Source organism: Heteronotia binoei, chromosome 15 (genome assembly GCF_032191835.1).
Source record: "Heteronotia binoei isolate CCM8104 ecotype False Entrance Well chromosome 15, APGP_CSIRO_Hbin_v1, whole genome shotgun sequence".
In the NCBI taxonomy this organism is placed as follows: Eukaryota; Metazoa; Chordata; class Lepidosauria; order Squamata; family Gekkonidae; genus Heteronotia; species Heteronotia binoei.
This window is the reverse complement of record NC_083237.1, coordinates 18268218-18286306: the sequence shown is the minus strand read 5'-3', so window position 1 is coordinate 18286306 and position 18089 is coordinate 18268218. Positions and strand designations below refer to the sequence as shown.

The 18089-nt window shown below is 43.7% G+C and overlaps 2 protein-coding genes across 2 annotated transcripts; both read right to left on the bottom strand.

Annotated features, from left to right (window-relative positions):
• Positions 1-1410: 1410 nt before the first annotated feature.
• On the bottom strand, positions 1411-2400 carry LOC132583246 (olfactory receptor 11G2-like). The gene has a single exon (XM_060254914.1). It carries the CDS (start codon positions 2398-2400, stop codon positions 1411-1413), a length of 990 nt encoding a protein of 329 aa, XP_060110897.1.
• A 9553-nt stretch (positions 2401-11953) lies between these two features.
• LOC132584321 (olfactory receptor 11G2-like) lies at positions 11954-12904 on the bottom strand. The gene has a single exon (XM_060256184.1). The coding sequence runs from the start codon at positions 12902-12904 to the stop codon at positions 11954-11956; it is 951 nt and encodes a 316-aa protein (XP_060112167.1).
• Positions 12905-18089: the final 5185 nt, after the last annotated feature.

Sequence of the window (18089 nt, the reverse complement as noted above, 5' to 3'; positions counted from 1 at the left end):
TAAGGAAGGGAAGAGATAAACAAATGCTCTCATGTTCTCAGTGACATTTTTGGGAGAATGGGATAGTTCACATTTCAAACTCAGAAAAATAAAAGAAGAAGATGATGATATTGGATTTATATTCCACCCTGTACTCTGAATCTCAGAGCAGTCACAATCTCCTTTACCTTCGCCCCCACACCTGTGAGGTGGGTGGGGCTGAGAGATCTATTGCTGCAGCTGCCCTTTTTCAAGGAGAGCTCTGCGAGAGCTTTGGTTAACCCAAGGCCATTCCAGTAGCTGCAAGTGGAGGAGTGGGGAATGAAACCCAGTTCTCCCAGATAAGAGTCTGCCACTTAACCACTACACCAAACTGGCTCTCAAGTACTTATTTGATTTTGGGGAGAATTTTTTGGGAGAATGGGAGAGTTCACATTTCAGATATTTGATTTTCAAAATATAACCATTCTGTATTGAGTCAACGACACTAAAACCATCTCTATAACATATCTACAAATATAAATCAGCATTACCTACAGTTAGATCATATAGAGAAACAGTAGTGGTTTTTGCATAAGATTATTTTTATTGCACTTGCTGGAATGCGTAAGAATTATACAGTTGGGAGAGCCTGACAAAATAATGGAGAATTCATTTTACTGTATTTATTACAGAATATATGCTTCAAAAGCACCTACCTAGAATTCTAGTGGAAATGTGTGTTGTTATCTTCCAGTGCACAAAGGGGTTGGAAACATTGAGCAGAGAACAGTACCTCTTTTTTCTTTTCATATCATATAAATATTAATTGCTCACAGACCATTTGGTCATAAGTAAATGGCAATGAAATAGAAAATTTATCAATAATATAGATTTTACAGATTTTACAAAATAAATGTTTAGAATCAGCAAAGTGCACAACGTAAAACATCATTTCCCATTTTCTTAAAATCCTCCTCTTGACTCTTAAATCTAAACACTCAGAAGAAATTTTACAACTGAAACTTGGATGGTTAGATCAAAGTCACCAAGCAAAGGTTGGAGCTTATTTGCCACAGGCAGATCAATATTGGAAATCAGTGGGTTGATAAACTGTTTTCTTAAGTAGTTATACCTTTGGCAAGCAAAAAACCCCACATGTTCTACAGTTGCAACAGAGCCGAATCCACAACCACATAATCTCTCCGAATAGGGCTTTCTCATGTAGCGCCCACTAAGAAAAGCAGTAGGGAGCACATTAAACCTGGCTAAAAAGAAGGCTCTTCTGTAGGCTGGGATGGTCAGAAAATCTATATAGGGACAATAGGATTTGGAGTATGTAAAACCAAAGGAGGCAGGAGAGCACATGCGATGAACACGGATAATAGTGCTGTTTAAGTCCCTCTGTTGTTCAGATCAGCTTTTCCTCATGCACTAATCTTGAATGTTTTGTTATATATTTCCTGACTCTTTCCTCTTTTTTACACTGTCAATTTTACTTTTCAAAAAGACCGCCTTTCTCCTCCATAATCGGAACAGTGCCTCTTTCACCTGATCATTCCTCAGACAGTAAATCATGGGGTTGATAAAGGGTGTTAAGGCAGTATAGAAGAGTGTTACAGTCTTAGTGATATTTGAATCAGTTTTTCCCTCTGGCTGTACATGCATCCCTGCTAATGGGCCATAGAAAAGTGTGAACACCAACAAGTGGAATGATATGGTGGAGAAGGACTTTGCCCGATTGCCTTTGCTAGAGTTTTTAATCAAGGTGACAATCACAGAACCATAGGGCAGCACAGAAAACAAAATGTTGCCTAAGATCACTACAACACTTACGACAACCTGACTAATGAGGGGAGCTTTTGGAAATGGGGGGCAAGCCAAAGCCAGAATTGGGCCCGGATCACACAAAAAATGATCAATGATGTTAGGACCACAGTAAGACATCTGGGAGATCAGTGTGACTGGGACAAAACATGCCAGGAAGCCAAGGACCCAACAAACAGTTACTAAGATGTAGCAAAAATTTGGGGGCATGAGCTGTGGATATCGCAGTGGGTGGCAGATGGCCAAGTACCGATCCAAGGCCATAGAAGAAAGGAAGAAGCATTCGGTACTGCCAAGAGAGCAGAAGATGTAGAACTGGAGGAAGCAGGAACTGAAGGAGACCATCTTGTTGGACAATGCCAGGTCTAAGAGCATGCGAGGCACAGTGGTGCTCACATAGCAGATCTCCAGCCAGGAGAAGTTGCTCAGGAGGATGTACATGGGAAGCCGGGACAAGTGGGTGTCAAGATGCACCAACATGATGATGGTGATGTTCTCAGCTACGGTGAGCATGTAAAGAAAAGTGAAAAAGGTGAGGAGCAGGAGTCGTTGAAACTGTCCAACTTCAAAGCCCAGCAAAATGAATTCCTGGACTGTCCCGTTGGTGAACTCCATCTGGAATTAGAGAATAGAATCATCATTGCATATGATATCCTGTTGTTATCTCGTGATTTGTTTCCATAGAAAGAGAAATTATAAAGAGACATGGCATCCAGTTAGGGAGAGAGGGGATCCACCTCCACCACCCTGGTAATAGCAAAACAAGAACTCTGAGTGATCTTCTGCATAAGGTAGGAGTGATGCTTCTGCTAGGAGATGGTGACAAGATCTTAGCTTCAAACCTCAGAAGTCAGTCAATGGTTATTTATTTTTTGTGTAATCTGCCCAAGAATTGACAAAATAAGTTCTGGCAAGCCTGAGAATCCTCCATTGAAGGTTGCATATTTTAGAAAGGATCAAATGGAGAGAAGCACTTTTATTTCTTTATTTCTTTTATTAGATTTATATCCTGCCCTTAACAGGCTCAGGTTGGCTAACAACCAATAAAAGAACATTGAGATATAAGACTTAATACTATACAATGAAATAATCAGTCAAATTACAAAATCTTTAGCCAACAGCAATCCAAGGTTGTTGTTCGTTATGGTGCTCATAATGCCTTAAAATTAAATTGGATGCAGCTGAGAACCCTGGAATACCTCATGATTCCTCAGTTTCATTAGTCAGAATCTCTCTTTTCTAGCCATAATTTTATCATAAATCTTTGTAATTTCCTTCAAGAAGCACAAGCGGTTTTTAGATCCATTCAAGGTCCCACTTCAATTGCCTTTGTTGTCTATAGTTATTGCCATTACTGTACCTCAAGAGCTTGAAAGTGCTGCTCCATCTAGGAGAAAAATCTTCTGTCAGAACTGGTGTGTGTGTGTCTATTGCAACATCCTGTACTTTTTTACCAAGAAGCCCAGTCGTGATGTTGGTGCTCCATGCGACAGGCTTGCTAGAAAGAAAGAGGAGGCATGAATAAGCATTGACATTTGAACGCTTCTAATAAATCTTTGGGGGCCCTTGAGATTGTGTCCCTCTAGAACAATATCAGTATATTTTCAATTCAGAAATAGGCTGCTTATTTTTGCCATGAGGAAAAATTTCTTCACACAATCATTCCCCTGAGGTTTTTCTTTGGACTAATTTAAGCAACCAGATCAATCAATAGAGTTGATTAGGTTGTGAGGAAGGGCTACAGCAATTGGAACTTTTGAGTTTAGGAAAAAAAGACACAGTTAATTTGTGTAGGAAGGGATACCATTACACACAGAATGGATATCTTCTTCTCCTGTTCCTCCTGTTGTAATGTTTTGAAACTATCTGAACTGCCTTTGATGTAGCCTTTAAGATGCCGTGCTATGTTTCATTCTGTATTACTTCCAAGGTATCTTACCTTGGTCAAGTATGGGATTATCAATAAAATGATTCTTTGATTTAAACAATAGCTCGTTTATTCGAAATACCGATGCTTGACATTTTGGAAGTAATCCACTTTGGGACTCTAACCAAATTGGCAACTTTCTAACCGTATGGTGGAAAGAACACCAGACAACGGCAGACTCCCTACATCCCCCGAGAGAAGGAGTGGAGAATGCAGAGAGGAAGAAACCGGGGCCAGGACTCCTCCATGGCACATCCTAGATGCCCGCAGGGTTGTGGGGAGAGGATCACCCCTGCACATCCAACAACCAGTTTATATGCCTCCTTGGCCCGCTGTAGCTGCTCTCGGAGCAAGTCTTTCTGGCGCGGAGTTCTTGCAGGTAGGCATCAATGGCGGGGACATTTGTGGGTGGCAGGATCACCGGGAAGAACCGAGGGTGGTACCCGTAGGTTGCAGCAAACGGGGTCATTTGGGTGGATGAATGGACTGCGTTGTTGTATGCAAACTCCGCTAGGGGCAACAGAGTGGTCCAGTCATCCTGCTGGTAACAGGTGTAACAGCAGAGATATTGCTCTAGTGTGGTATTGGTGCGCTCTGTCTGACCATCTGTCTGTGGGTGGTAGGCTGAGGACAGGTGCACTCGAGTACCCAGGCTGGAATGGAGGGCTTGCCAGAACCAAGAGGAGAACTGGGGGAAGAAGGGCGGCAGGCTTTGACTTTGCATGGATTTTCGGCGGATTAATGCAGTCTCCATCTTCAACGCTTACCCCATACCCCTGATCAAAGATTTACTGAACACGGTGTCAGAGGGGAATATTTTCACCAAATTAGATTTATGAGATGCATACTTTTGCGTGCGCATAAAAGAGGAAAATGAGTGGAAGACCTCCTTCAATACTCCCATGGGACAATTTGAATACTTAGTCATGCAGTTTGGATTACAAGGGGCACCCGGAGTGTTTATGAACTTTATAAATGTGGGAGTGCTGTGGGAATACTTGTATAAAGGGGTTGTGGTGTACTTGGATGATATAATTGTTTATTCTAAGGATTTACAATCCCACTTGAAGCTAGTTCGAGAAGTATTAAAGACCTTATACAGACACCAGCTGTATGCCAAATTGTCGAAATCGAAGTTCCACAAGACAGAACTCAACTACCTAGGATATCGAGTATCCAGACAGGGACTAGCCATGGATCTCGCCAAGATACAAGCGGTGTTGGATTGGGAACCTCTGAGGACACGTAGACAGCTCCAATCATTCCTTGGTTTCGCAAATTTTTATCGTAACTTCATACAAGGATTTGCACAAACCATGTTACCTCTGACTGACCTCTGAAATACCAAGGGGAAAGGGGCCGAGGCTAAAAAGTTAATGGCTAAATTGGCCTGGACAGCCAAGTGTCAAGAAGCCTTTAATAAACAAAAAAGATTGTTTACCAGTGAGCCCATCTTCGTTCATCCTAATGAGTTAAAACCCTTTGTGATTCAATGTGACGTTTCCAATGTCGCGGTGGGACTGATTCTGATGCAACCTGATGAAGAGGGTGGGCTAAAACTGTGTGCGTACATTTCTAAAAAATTTTCCCAAGAACAACAGAATTGGTCCTTTTGGGATAAAGAGGCGTTTGCAGTAATTTTTGCCTTAAAAACATGGAGGTCATGGCTAGAAGGGGCACGGGTGCCGTTTGAAATCTGGACAGACCATAAGAACTTAGAGGTGCTCACGGGACGCAGGAAATTGACAGAAAAGCAAATTCGCTGGGCGAGTTTCTTTGCCAAGTTCAATTTCACCCTGAAGCACATCCTAGGTTCAAAGAACTTTTTAGCTGATGCCTTGTCTCGACTTCCCCAACATAACAGTCAACGGGAAGAAATTGTTGACTCTATTATCTCACCAAGCCACCTGGGGAGGCCGTAACTACCCGCTCCAAAGCAAAGTGCGAAAGCCTAGAGCAAAAATGGGGGGGAGAGAGACTGATTGCAGAAGTGGAAAAGGAAGGCGACCAGAAACCCGGTGGAGTTACCAAAGGGGAAGGAGGGTTCTGGTATCGAGAGGGAAAACTTTATGTCCCTGAAAGTCTACGAAAAGAAGTATTGCAATTTTGCCATAGCAGTAAATTGTCTGGACATTTTGGATATGAAAAGACTTTACATTTAGTGAACTGACAATTTTGGTGGCCGTCTATGAAAAAAGACATTTCAAACTATGTAGCTTCTTGCCCAGTGTGCATAATGGCAAAAAAGAGGGGAGGAAAACCTCCAGGATTGCTACAGCCATTGGAAACAGCCACCACGCCATGGGCAGTAGTATCAATGGATTTTATCATACAGCTACCAATGTCTTAAGGGAAAACGGTCATTTTAGTCGTGGTTGATACATTCTCAAAGCAAGCGCACTTCATTCCATGCGCTCAGCTGCCCACAGCCAAGAAATTAGCCCATGTTTTTCCAACATGTGGTTAAATTACACTCATTCCCAGATAAGGTCATTAGTGACAGAGGACCTCAGTTCATTGCCAACTTCTGGCAGGAATTTTGCAAAGTGACTGGGATAGAACAAGGACTAAGTTCAGCATATCACCCGCAGATTGACGGTCAGACGGAAAGAATGAATGCGCTCCTAGAACAGTATTTATGGTGCTTCATTAACTACCAACAGTCCAATTGAGTAGAACTGTTACCGTTTGCGGAATATGGATACAATAACAGTGTGAACAGTTCCACAAAAACTTCCCCTTTCTTAGTAGTGAATGGGTATGAAGGGAAACCATTTCCATTGCTGCCAGGGGGAACCACCCCAGAATTACTGTCTTCTTTCAAACATTGGTGGGAGGAGGGGTTGGGGAAAACGTGGAAAATAATTCAGGAGAATCTAGAAGCAGCTAAAGACAGTTACAAAAGACATTATGATGAGAACCATGTTCTGGTGTGGGACTTCAAAGTGGGAGATACAGTTTTTGTGTCCACCAAGAACCTTCCATTATAGCAGCCATCTAAAAAGTTGGCCTATAAGTTTCTCAGTCCTTTCAAGATAAAGAGGATAATCAACAAAGTGACTGTAGAATTGGAATTACCAAAATTGTTTAGTAAAATACATCCTGTTTTTCATTGCAGTCTTCTCCGCAGGGACCCTGGAGGTACGTCCTGGTACCCTCGACCACAAGCCTCACATCCTATCCAGATTGGGGGTCAGAGTCATCACAAAGTGAAAGAAATCTTAGATGCTAAATTGAAATGAGGGGTGTTATACTTTTTGATTAGATGGAAGCATTTTCCACCGAGTCATGATGAGTGGGTGGAGAGCTCAAATGTCCAAGCCAAAGACCTAGTATGGAAATTCTACCAATTGCACCCCTCCAAACCCCGGGCGAAATCTTAGGGGGGGCAGTATGTCAAGCATGATATTTCCTATATTCAATTTAGAGTGCATACTCCCCCCCTCCCTTCTACTTTCTTTTCTTCCCTGTACGAATAAAGATTCTTTCTCAAAGCTTCCCCACCTGCGGACTCCCAAGGATGCAGGCGATGCTAGTAATCTTCCTAGTGCAAAGTAGAAGCACCTCCCCCGTATTCACATACATAGCCGCACCTGGTTCCACTCTCTAAAACCACTTGGTTGGCTCCAGGAAAGGTGTTGGTGGACACCATGAGGCACATGGGCACCCTCCTCTATGGCATCATATCTGCTCTGAGCTCCCTCCCCTCCCTAGTCTCTCTTCCACAGGCATCACCTTCAAATCTCCAGGAATTTCCCAAGTAGAAATTGGCAACTATACTGCAAAGGCTTTTTGCTTTAATCCAGGTCCATCCACACCAGTATATTAGTATATTGGGCAGGGACCACTACTTATGGCTCCCTCTTGGTGTAGTGGTTAAGTGCCCGAACTCTTATCTGGGAGAACTGGGTTTGATTTCCCACTTCTCCATTTGCACCTGCTAGAATAGTCTTGGGTCAGCCACAAGTTCTCATAGAGCTGTTCCTCTCAAGAGCAGTTTCTGTCAGAGCTCTCTCAGCTCCACCTACTTCACAGGGTGTCTGTTGCGGGGAGGGAAAGGGAAAGGAGATTGTAAGCCACTCTGAGACTACTTTGGGTAGCAAAGGGCAGGGTATAAATCCGATCTCCTCCTCCTCCTCCTTCTTTGGGCCCCTGATTGGAAAGTTCACCAAACAGGAACTCTGTCAGATGGGGAAATGTGACAACTACCTGAGCCACAATGTTGAAATGCACTGTCTTTTTTAAAGCTATCACCCTATCATCCTCCACTCACATTTCCAAATTCATACAGAACAAATTTAGGATATGTGTGTTGAAATTTGAAGAGGCAGGGGTCATTTTGTAGAAAAATAGGTGGTGGAGCTCCTCCAGGGATTGTTATGCAGTTGCACTTGCTATTCAATGGACAAGGTAGGTAGGTGGGGAGGAGGAGGAGGAACCCTCAGAAAGGTTCAGGAGCTGCGCTCCTGTGAGCTCCCGCTGAATTCAAGCCCTGCCAACAGATATAGCATTGCACCATTGGTACACTGCAGCACTGGTGAATTGAAGGCAAACCTGTAGATGCTTTTGTTGCCCGAATATGTGGAAGTCAAGGTGCTGGGGCTCCTGAGAGACTTGAATACAGAACCAACAAGTCTGAGGCTGTAGTCAGATGGCAGGCTAGGTGCAGTCTGCCTGTGCCCCTATTTTAGCCAGCGTTATTGGTTCCAGAGAGGTTTGTCCAGACACGTCACCCTCAACCCACCTCATTGCACACTCACTCTGCAATGGATTGTTCAGATTATTGCTGCGCAGTAAGCACAGAGTGAGTGGGTGGGTGGGTGGGTAGGTGACATCTTTTTATTTTTGGTTAGTCCTTCACACATGTGCATAAGCGCATAGCCGAAACACTGGCTCCTTTTCGACAGCTCTACAATCTAGGGTTGCCAGGTCCAATTGAAAAAATATATGGGGACTTTGGGGGTGGAGCCAGAAGCGAAGTTGTGACAAGCATAATTGAACTCCAAAGGGAGTTCTGGCCTTCACATTGAAAGGGACCGCACACCTTTTAAAAGCCTTCCCTCCATTGGAAATAGTGAAGGATTGGGGCACCTTCTCTCGGGGCTCATAGTATTGGACCCCCTGGTTCAAACTTTTCGAAACGTGGACAGTGTGTTGAGGAGAGGCATCAGATGCTATGCTGAACATTTGGTGTCTCTACCTCAAAAACAGCCCCCCCCAGAGCCCCAGATACCCATGGATTAATTCTCCATTGTACCTTATGGGAATTGGTCTCCACAGGAAATAATGAAGTGCCCAGCCGACATTTCCCTCTCCCCCCCTGCTTTCTGATGACCCTGAAGTGGGGGGAGGCCCTCCAAACTGGGGGATCCCCTGCCCCCACTTGGGGATTGGCAACCCTACTGCAATTCCTCCACCAAGTACTGCAGCTGCTCTCAGCCTCCTTTGCTGTTCCTCTCTTCCTTGGAATACATGGAGGGAAAGTGTGAGGATCAGGCATTTTTGAACCCCTGCATTGCTGATAAGGATAGTACTTACTATGGTGTTCCTGTTATTATGCATGCTAATTAGAGAAAGCTAGGAATGTTTTTGGCACTACTGGACCTGGGAAATTGAATAATACTTATAAGAATGGTCCCTGGAAGAAGGATTTGAGATCCGAAACGGCTTGCAAAGTGGACCTGTTCTCCTTTGGACCACCTACTTTTAATACTGGACTGAATGTTATTTAGTGGCTTTCAGCCACATAAGGGCAGTAGGAGCACTGAGTAACGTATGAGGTTTTAACTTGGTGATACGTACTGATATTATTCGTTTTGTATTTTGACACTTATTACTCACAAGAAGTTAAAATTGCATTTTACACGGAGAGTTTTTTCTTTTTGTTGTGGCTCAGTCTCTTCTCCGTGGTCCCGTTTACATTGTGAAGCCTCCAGGTGGGGCCTGGAGACCTCCCACTTTCACAACAGGGCTCCGGCTGGGTGAGATCGGCCCCCCTGGAAAAAATGGCTGCTTGGAAGGGTGGACTTTATGGCATCGTACCATGCTGAGGCCCCTCCCCTTCCCAAACCCCACCCTCTCCTGGCCCCACCCCCAAAGTCAACAGGTATTTTCCCACGCAGACCTGGCAACCCTGGCTGGCTGAGGGAGTGAGATGAGACCTGCAGTACTCATATCCTTCTTTGTCCCATAAAACTTGATATTTTGGTAATGTTTGTTGAGCGATAGGTTTGAGGGAAGGGAGGGGGGAGTGTGGCAGGATATCTCTCCTGCATTGGACACTGCTACTGTAGTTGCAAGGAAAAGGAAAGGTCCCCTGTGCAAGCACCAGTCGTTTGCGACTCTGGAGTGACGTTGCATCATGACGTTTTCTTGGTAGGCTTTTTTTATGGGGTGGTTTGCCATTGCCTTCCCCAGTCATCTACGCTTTCCCCCCAGCAAGCTGGGTACTCATGTTACCGACCTCAGAAGGATGGAAGGCTGAGTCAACCTTGAGCCAGCTACCTGAATTCAGCTTCCACCGGAATCGAACTCAGGTTGTGAGCAGAGAGTTCAGACCGCAGTACTGCAGCTTTACCACTTTGCGCCACGGGGCAGTAGTTGCAAACCGTAGTCGCAAACTCATTTGCAAAAGGAGAGGTTGCCTCAGAGCAGCACCTCCCCCCCAAGGGTTGGTATTCTTCTTCTGTACAACTAAAGACATTTTCCCAGATGGTCCTCCATATGCAGTTGTCTTCTTAGGCAGTGCTGTAAGTGAGAGGGAGGAGGGCAAAACCAGACCAAACATTCCTCATGAAGAGCTGTACGTATTAAAACCAGCACCTTGAATTGTATCCAGAAACAAAAAGGCAGGAAATGTAACTGGTTGAGAATGGGCCTGTCTCCCTATTCCAGCAGGTATCTCTGTGCAGCCTGAAGTCTCCAAATATCTTCAACAGCACCTCTTAGAAGACTGGTTGCTTTCTTTTTTTTCTATTTGTCTTTTAAACCTGTCACCCTTCTCCTCATTGGTTTACCAGGTGTGCATTGGACAATACATGTAGACTTTGGGGGTGGATCCAGGATCCAAGGCAGGGTTTGGGGAGGGGAGGGGCTTCAGCATGGTGCAATGCCATAGAATCCACCATTCACATTTTCTCTAGGAGAGCTTATCTCTGCCAGATGGAGATCAGTTGAGAAACTGGGACATCTCCAAGCCCCACCTGGAGGCTGTGCAACCAAAATAGAGAATCACGGTCGAGAGTGACTGAAGAAAAACCCAAAGTTTCCGTGATTACAAGCCTCAATCAAGTAAAACAACTTCAAAGGAGACTTGCAAATATATCAAATATAATAACACACTCTCATAAATTCATAACTTCATAAACATACCCTTACAGAATGGAACACTTCATACACAGGGGCCTTGGTGTAAATAATTCATAAACAAATTAATGTGCAGCTTCAAGGTCCAAAAGGCCATTATTCCCATTAAAATGTCCTCAGTTCCAAAAGACTTCAAATTGTGCAGCGCTTCGTGCTCAATAAACAGCTTGGCAGTCTTGGCAGCAATGAGGCAGTACTTTTAACCTCTCATTTCACGTTCGCTTTATCCAGCTGTGTGTGTGTGTGTGTGTGTGTGTGTGTATATAAATACAAATGCTTGCACAAATAAAGTCACATAGAAATAAACAAGAAAATACACCCAAATATTCTAAGAAACATACTTTGCAGTAATTCATCTTCTTCTTCAGTCTCAAGTCGAGTCTGACTCTTTGTGACCCCATCGACAAAGTCATGCCAGGCCCTCCTGTATTCCACGGTCCTCCGAAGTCTGCTCAAATTTGTGTTAGTAACATCAGTAACGCTATCCAACCGTCCCCTTCTTCTTTTGCCTTCTGTCTTTCCCAGCATCAGAATCTTCTCCAGGGAGTGCTCCCTTCTCATTTGGTGGCCAAAGTATTTGAGCTTCAGCTTCAGCATCTGACCTTCCAGGGAACAGTCAGGGTTGATTTCCCTTAGGACTGATTGATTTGAGCTTCTTGCAGTCCAAGGGACTCTCAAGATTCTTCTCCAGCACCACAGCTTAAAAGCATCTATTATTCTGCACTTGCCCTTCCTTATGGTCCGACTCTCACAGCCATACATTCATGTAATTTATCTAGGGTGTTCAATATATACTATATATTTTTACTTGATTGAAACTGGTAATCAGGGAAACCTTGGATTTTTCTCCAGTCACCCACCCAGAGGCTGGCCAGCCTATCTCCTCAATATTCTCATCTTTCTCTTTCTCAATCTCCACAGTGCCTCCTTCACCTGATCATTCCTCAGACTGTAGATGAGAGGATTGAGAAAGGGTGTCACAGCAGTGTAGAACACCGTTACTAACTTAGCCACCTCTGACTGACTTTCTCTGCCTGGAATCATGTACATCGTAGCTACAGGACCATAGAAGATCATCACCACCAGCAAGTGGAAAGATATGGTAGAGAATGCCTTCATACGACTGCCTCGGCTGGAAGTTTTCATCAGGGTGAGAATCACAGCACCATAGGATAACACCACAAAGAGGAAATTACTCAGAATGAGTGAGGTGTCTGCAACAATTTGACTAATGACAGGGAAGTTTCCTACCGGAGGGCAGGCCAACGACAAAATAGGCCCAGGATCACACAGAAAGTGATCAATTACATTTGGGCCACAGAAGGACAAGTTGGATAGCAAGACCACTGGAAAAATATGCCACAGGAACCCAAGAACCCAACAGGTGACCACCAGAGCATAGCAGAAATTGGGGGACATAATCTGTGGGTAGCGCAATGGGTGGCAAATAGCCAAGTAACGGTCCAAAGCCATGGCTGAGAGGAATAAACATTCTATGCACCCAAGAGAGAAGAAGATATAAAACTGTAGGAAGCAGGCGTTGAAGGAGATGATCCCTTGGGTAGATGCCAGGTCAAACAGCATCCGGGGCACAGTAGAAGTCACGTAACACATCTCAAGCCAGGAGAAGTTGCTCAGCAAGATGTACATAGGAAGCCGGGCCAGCTGGGCATCTAGAACCACCAGTACGATGATGGTGACATTCTCAGCCAAAGTGAACACATAGAGAATGGTGAAGAAGACGAGCAGCCAGAAGCGCTTCTGCTGCCCGACTCCAAACCCCAGCAAAATGAATTCCTGCACTCTGGTCCCATTGGCTGGATCCATGTGGAATCAGACAACAGAAAGGCAGTCACTTGCTGTAATCAGGAATCCTCTGTGTATGTATTTATCCCTTTCACTTGAAAAAGAAAGGCTGTGCAGACATAGAATTGGTGAAAGGGCAAGCAGTCCTCACCCATTCTTTACTTCATAGTAGACAACATGGGATTATTCCTTTCAAGGAGCTATTATTATGATTACCCATAAAAGACTAGATATAAAAAGCAAGTAAAAATATATTTTCTGTGATGTCATTTACTCTTGAATATGTGAAAGACTCAGTCATTGACACTGGTTTCCCCTAATTTACCAATGCTCTATAAAGGTTTTCTGGTAGAAGAGCTTGTTTCTCTTGATTGTGGGCTCAGCACGAATTTAGGCCTCAGCCTCCTTTACTTAGGAAACGGTTCCCATTTCTGCCAAATGCTGCTGCATCTATCAGAAGGTTTACCACAAGCGCCGCATCAGGATTTTCTGTGTGTTGAGCCTGTGTCTAACGGTAGCGTCTGGTAATTTCACTGCTAGGCTATGGGGAGGAAGCATGGGTATATATGTCAATCACAGCTTTCGTGTAACTCTTAATATATAGTGGCCCTAGAGAGTGTGTCCTGGGAGAGTGACACAATTACCTACGAAAACAACAGCTATCTTGAGTCAGACTGACTCCCTCAAGCACCATGACACATAAACAGTTTTCACCACTAATGATTATTTGCATTAATTCTGTGTATTTTGCACACTGACCATTAAGAGCGCTGAAATGTATTTGTAAGCAAGGATGGGTTTGGGATGATATTCTTTTGTGGATGGGAGATAGAAGAAAATTCCATTTGCAAAATAAAATTTACCCTGTCCTGTATACGCTCCTCCCAAGGGAAGGAGCCCCATCACAATATGGTTTCAAGACTCTTTCCCTGCATATAGTGGGGTGGATCATGCCACTATCCTACCACTCCATTGATCACATTCTATTGATTATTTAAAGCAGGGATGGCCAACGGTAGCTCTCCAGATGTTTTTTGCCTACAACTCCCATCAGCCCAGCCATCAGCCATGCTGTCTGGGGCTGATGGGAGTTGTAGGCAAAAAAAAAATCTGTAGAGCTACCATTGGCCACCCTTGATTTAAAGTATTTATGCCTCAGCTTTCTTTCTGGCTCACATTTCAAGCCTTCAACCAATCTAAGAGGGCTTCCTTCAGCAAGTTGCTTTTCTGGAGCTACTTAAGTTGGAGAAAGACCTTCATCCAATCACAGAAGATTTCTTCCAAAACAAGGAGCCTTCATCCAACTTAAGTAGTAGTAGAAGAAGATATTGGATTTATATCCCGCTTTACACTCTGAATCCCAGAGCGGTCACAATCTCCTTTATCTTCCTCCCCCACAACAGACACCCTGTGAGGTGGGTGGGGCTGAGAAAGCTTTTACAGCAGCTGCCCTTTCAAGGACAACTCCTGTGAAAGCCACAGCTGACCCAAGGCCATTCCAGCAGGTGCAAGTGGAGGAGTGGGGAATCAAACCCGGTTCTCCCAGGTAAGAATCCACACACTTTTTTTTTTTTTTTAGATCTTTAAAATGCTTTATTGAATTGAGAAACATGGTACAAATACATCAACAAATCAGTAAGTGTGCACCAAGTACCAATACAGAACAGGGAAGTAGGTGCGTGCACCATAGGCCATCTTAGAGCAAAATTACAACAATTGACATGACATCAGTATAGCATGGTATGAGTTACTAGGAATATTGTTATCAGCTAACACTTTGTCTATAAAGGGACGCCATTTTTCTATAAAACTCAGGGAAGCAATTTGTTGAGAACGATGGGGGTCTAAATCATAAGTAAGCTTATCCAAAACAAAATAATCCCACAATTTCAACCACCAAGTCCGTCGTGAGGGCGGAGATTGCTGCTTCCAGACTAGGGCTATTGCAAATTTAGCAGCCACAAACATATGTGAGATCAATTCCTCTACAGGTTCGGAAGTGTTTGAGGTGCCTATAAGATTCAAAAGAGCGTATTCAGGCGTAAATGGTGGAGAGTGTGAAGTGAGAGCTAGTACTTCTTGGTAGATTTGCCTCCAAAAGCTATTTATGACTGGGCATAGCCACCAAGAGTGAAAAAATGTGCCCTTCTGGCCACAATTCTTAAAACAGAAAGGCGAGATAGGGATGAGTGTGCTAACTGCACTGGAGTTTTGTACCATCGCGTAAGGACTTTTAAGGCTTGAAGTTGAACGTTCATTGCTTTTGTTTTGTATATGGAAGAACACCAAATAGCCTGCCACTGCTCCTCAGTTAGCTCCATGTGCAGGTCTCGGACCCAGGCACCTTGGTAAGAGTGTGGCACTGCGTTAAGGGGGCGGAGTAGTATTTTATAAATCTTTGATATCAATCCTTTGATCGGGATTGAGTCACAAAATAAAATCTTTTCAAAATCAGTAAGTTGAATGTGTAAAGGAGGGGTAAAGAGATGCGAGTCAAGTAAATGCCGAAGTTGAAGATACTCAAACCCCACCAGGGGAGCCAAAGGTCGGAGTCAGCCTCCAGAGTCCCTTTGTCGTTTACTACCCCATTAAGAAGGACATCGACAAAGCGAGTCAGCCCCAATCGTCTCCATTTCACAAATGAGTTTTTACACAGTCCCGGAGCAAACCAGTGCTGACCAACAAACGTGGTTAAGGGAGAGGTTGGAGGAGCTATCTTAATATGATGTTTACGCCAAACCTGCAATAAGGAAGCTAAAAAAGGATTTGGAGAAAGAGAAGATTTAACTCGTTTGGGAACATTCCAGAGCTCTTCTTGAAAAGAAGGGCCTTAAGAAAAGAATTTTCGATCAACTTCCAGTCTGCCACATAAGAGGACCTATAATATTTCACCAAGTTAGAAAGAATAATAGCGTCATGGTATCTAAAAATATCTGGGATCCCCAGTCCACCCATTGAAATAGACCGTCTGCTCGATGCAAAGTTGAGCCTTGGTTTCCGATGTTGCCAAATGAATTCATTTATTTGGGATTGCCACTTATGTAGCAAGGAGGCCGGGACACACAGAGGGACAGTGCGTAAGTAGAACACTATCTTGGGAAGGATCAAAGATTTAATTAAGTAAATGCGTTCCAAAAGGGTGAAAAATTGTTGTTTTCCGGAGTAGGTTAGGATTGACTTGATAGATTTGGAGATTTCCACCTGATTGACAGCTGGGAGAGTATTAAAGTCAAGTGGGACGTGAACGCCAAGGTGTTTCCAAGATTTGTTAACCCACTTATAGCGATAGTGCTTTCTGATAAAGGAGATGGAGGCTGGGGATAGAGTAATAGAATGCAAGAGAGATTTATCAAAGTTTATGGTAAGGCCTGAAGCATTGGCAAATTCAGAGAGGTGAGAATGAATTGCTGGAAGTGACGAGGAGGGATTAGTAAGATACAAAGTTATGTCATCCGCGAAGAGACTTACCTTAAAAACTTCGGTCTCCACAGGGACACCCTGAATGCGAGTATCATTCCTGATTTTGATGGCAAGAGGCTCAATTGCAAGAGCAAATAAAAGGGGTGAGAGAGGGCACCCTTGTCGAGTGCCTCTAGACAAGTTGAAGATAGCTGAGTTTAAGTTGTTAATCCGAAGTAGCGCTGAAGGGGAGAAATAAAAGGAATCTATAAGATTGCGAAATTTAGGACCAAAATCCATTCTTTCGAGCAAAGAGTGCAAATAAAGAGGTTCGACCGAGTCAAAGGCTTTCTCTATGTCTATGGATAGAATACAGGCATCTCGAACGGCCTTGGAAGTACAGTGATAGATCAGGTTCAATGTTTTTTGATTGACATCAGTTAGATCACGACCAGGGATGAAACCTGCCTGATCTGGGGCAATATACTTTTCTATAAAACTATTTAATCGCTTAGTTAGAATGCTGGCAAAGAGCTTGTAGTCAGTGTTTAAGAGTGATATTGGTCGATAGGATTTGGGGTCTAGTTCATCTCTTTCCTTCTTATGCAAAACAATAATCTTGGCAAGACTCCAGGACTGGGGGATAGAGCCAGAGTCAAGAATATGATTAAAAAGAGTTAATAAATACGAGGATAGTGAGGAACTATAAGCTTTGTAGAATTCAGAGGTGAAGCCATCAAGACCCGGAGATTTGTTAGTGCGCAATGACTTGATGGCTGCAGCAAGTTCCAGCTCATCAATGGGTGGTCAAGGTACTTTCTGTGAGTTTCTGACAAAGTGGGAAGAGAAGTGATAGATTGAAAGAAATTAGAGATTAGGTCCGGTGATGGGTTTTTGGATTGGTATAAAGAGGAGTAAAATTGGCTAAAGGCAGCTAAAATAGATTTAGAAGAAGTGCATAAAGTACCTTTGCAGTCTCCGAGACCTTTTACATTCAGGTTGGCAGCTTGTTGTTTGGCTTTCCATGCCAGGAGCCTGTGAAATTTAGGGCTTCGATAGCAATATGCCTGTTTAGTAAATAGCAAATTGCGTTTGATTTTTTGCGTTTCTAAGGCTTCTAATCTCTTTCTTTCCTCTTGCAAGTGTTGATAAACTTTTTTGTTGCATGTATGTTTGTGTTGAAATTCAAGATCTCTGATTTTCGTGGTCAGGGCAGTAATAAGATGTTGCTTTTTCTTTCTCTGGGCCGCGGTCAATGCAATAATCTTACCTCTTAGGACAGCTTTGCAAGCATCCCAGACTGTTTGGGCGGGAGTGTCACCAGAAAGGTTATGACTGAAAAATTCGTTAATTTCGCGTTCAATTTGGTTGGAAAGTTCCTTATCTAATAATAAATAATTGTCAAGTCTCCATGAGAAGCTACGGTCATATTGCTCAGTTGCCCTTATAGTGCAGAGAACTGGCGCATGGTCAGACCAAAGTTTCGATTCAATGGAAGCGTCTACAAGAGTGTTGCAAAGAGAGTTGGAAATAAAGATATAATCGATGCGCGTGTGGGTTTGATGCTGTGATGAGAAATAAGTAAAGTCTCGTTCATTTTGATGAAGAAACCTCCAGGAATCCGTAAGTCCCATATCCGACATTATTTTTTGCAGACCTGAGGGCGAGGGGCACTGGCTGGGGAGGAGATGAGGAGGCAGGCGATTGGTTTTTTTATCTAGCCGGGTGTCCATAAGGAAATTAAAGTCAGCCCCGATAATTAGAGGGCCTTCCTGGAAAGCTCTTAGTTTGGACATAGCCTCGCGAA

Bases quoted from the DNA above. Each gene is read 5' to 3' on its own strand.
- LOC132583246 (XM_060254914.1), bottom strand. From the start codon at position 2,400: ATGGAGTTCACCAACGGGACAGTCCAGGAATTCATTTTGCTGGGCTTT.
- LOC132584321 (XM_060256184.1), bottom strand. From the start codon at position 12,904: ATGGATCCAGCCAATGGGACCAGAGTGCAGGAATTCATTTTGCTGGGG.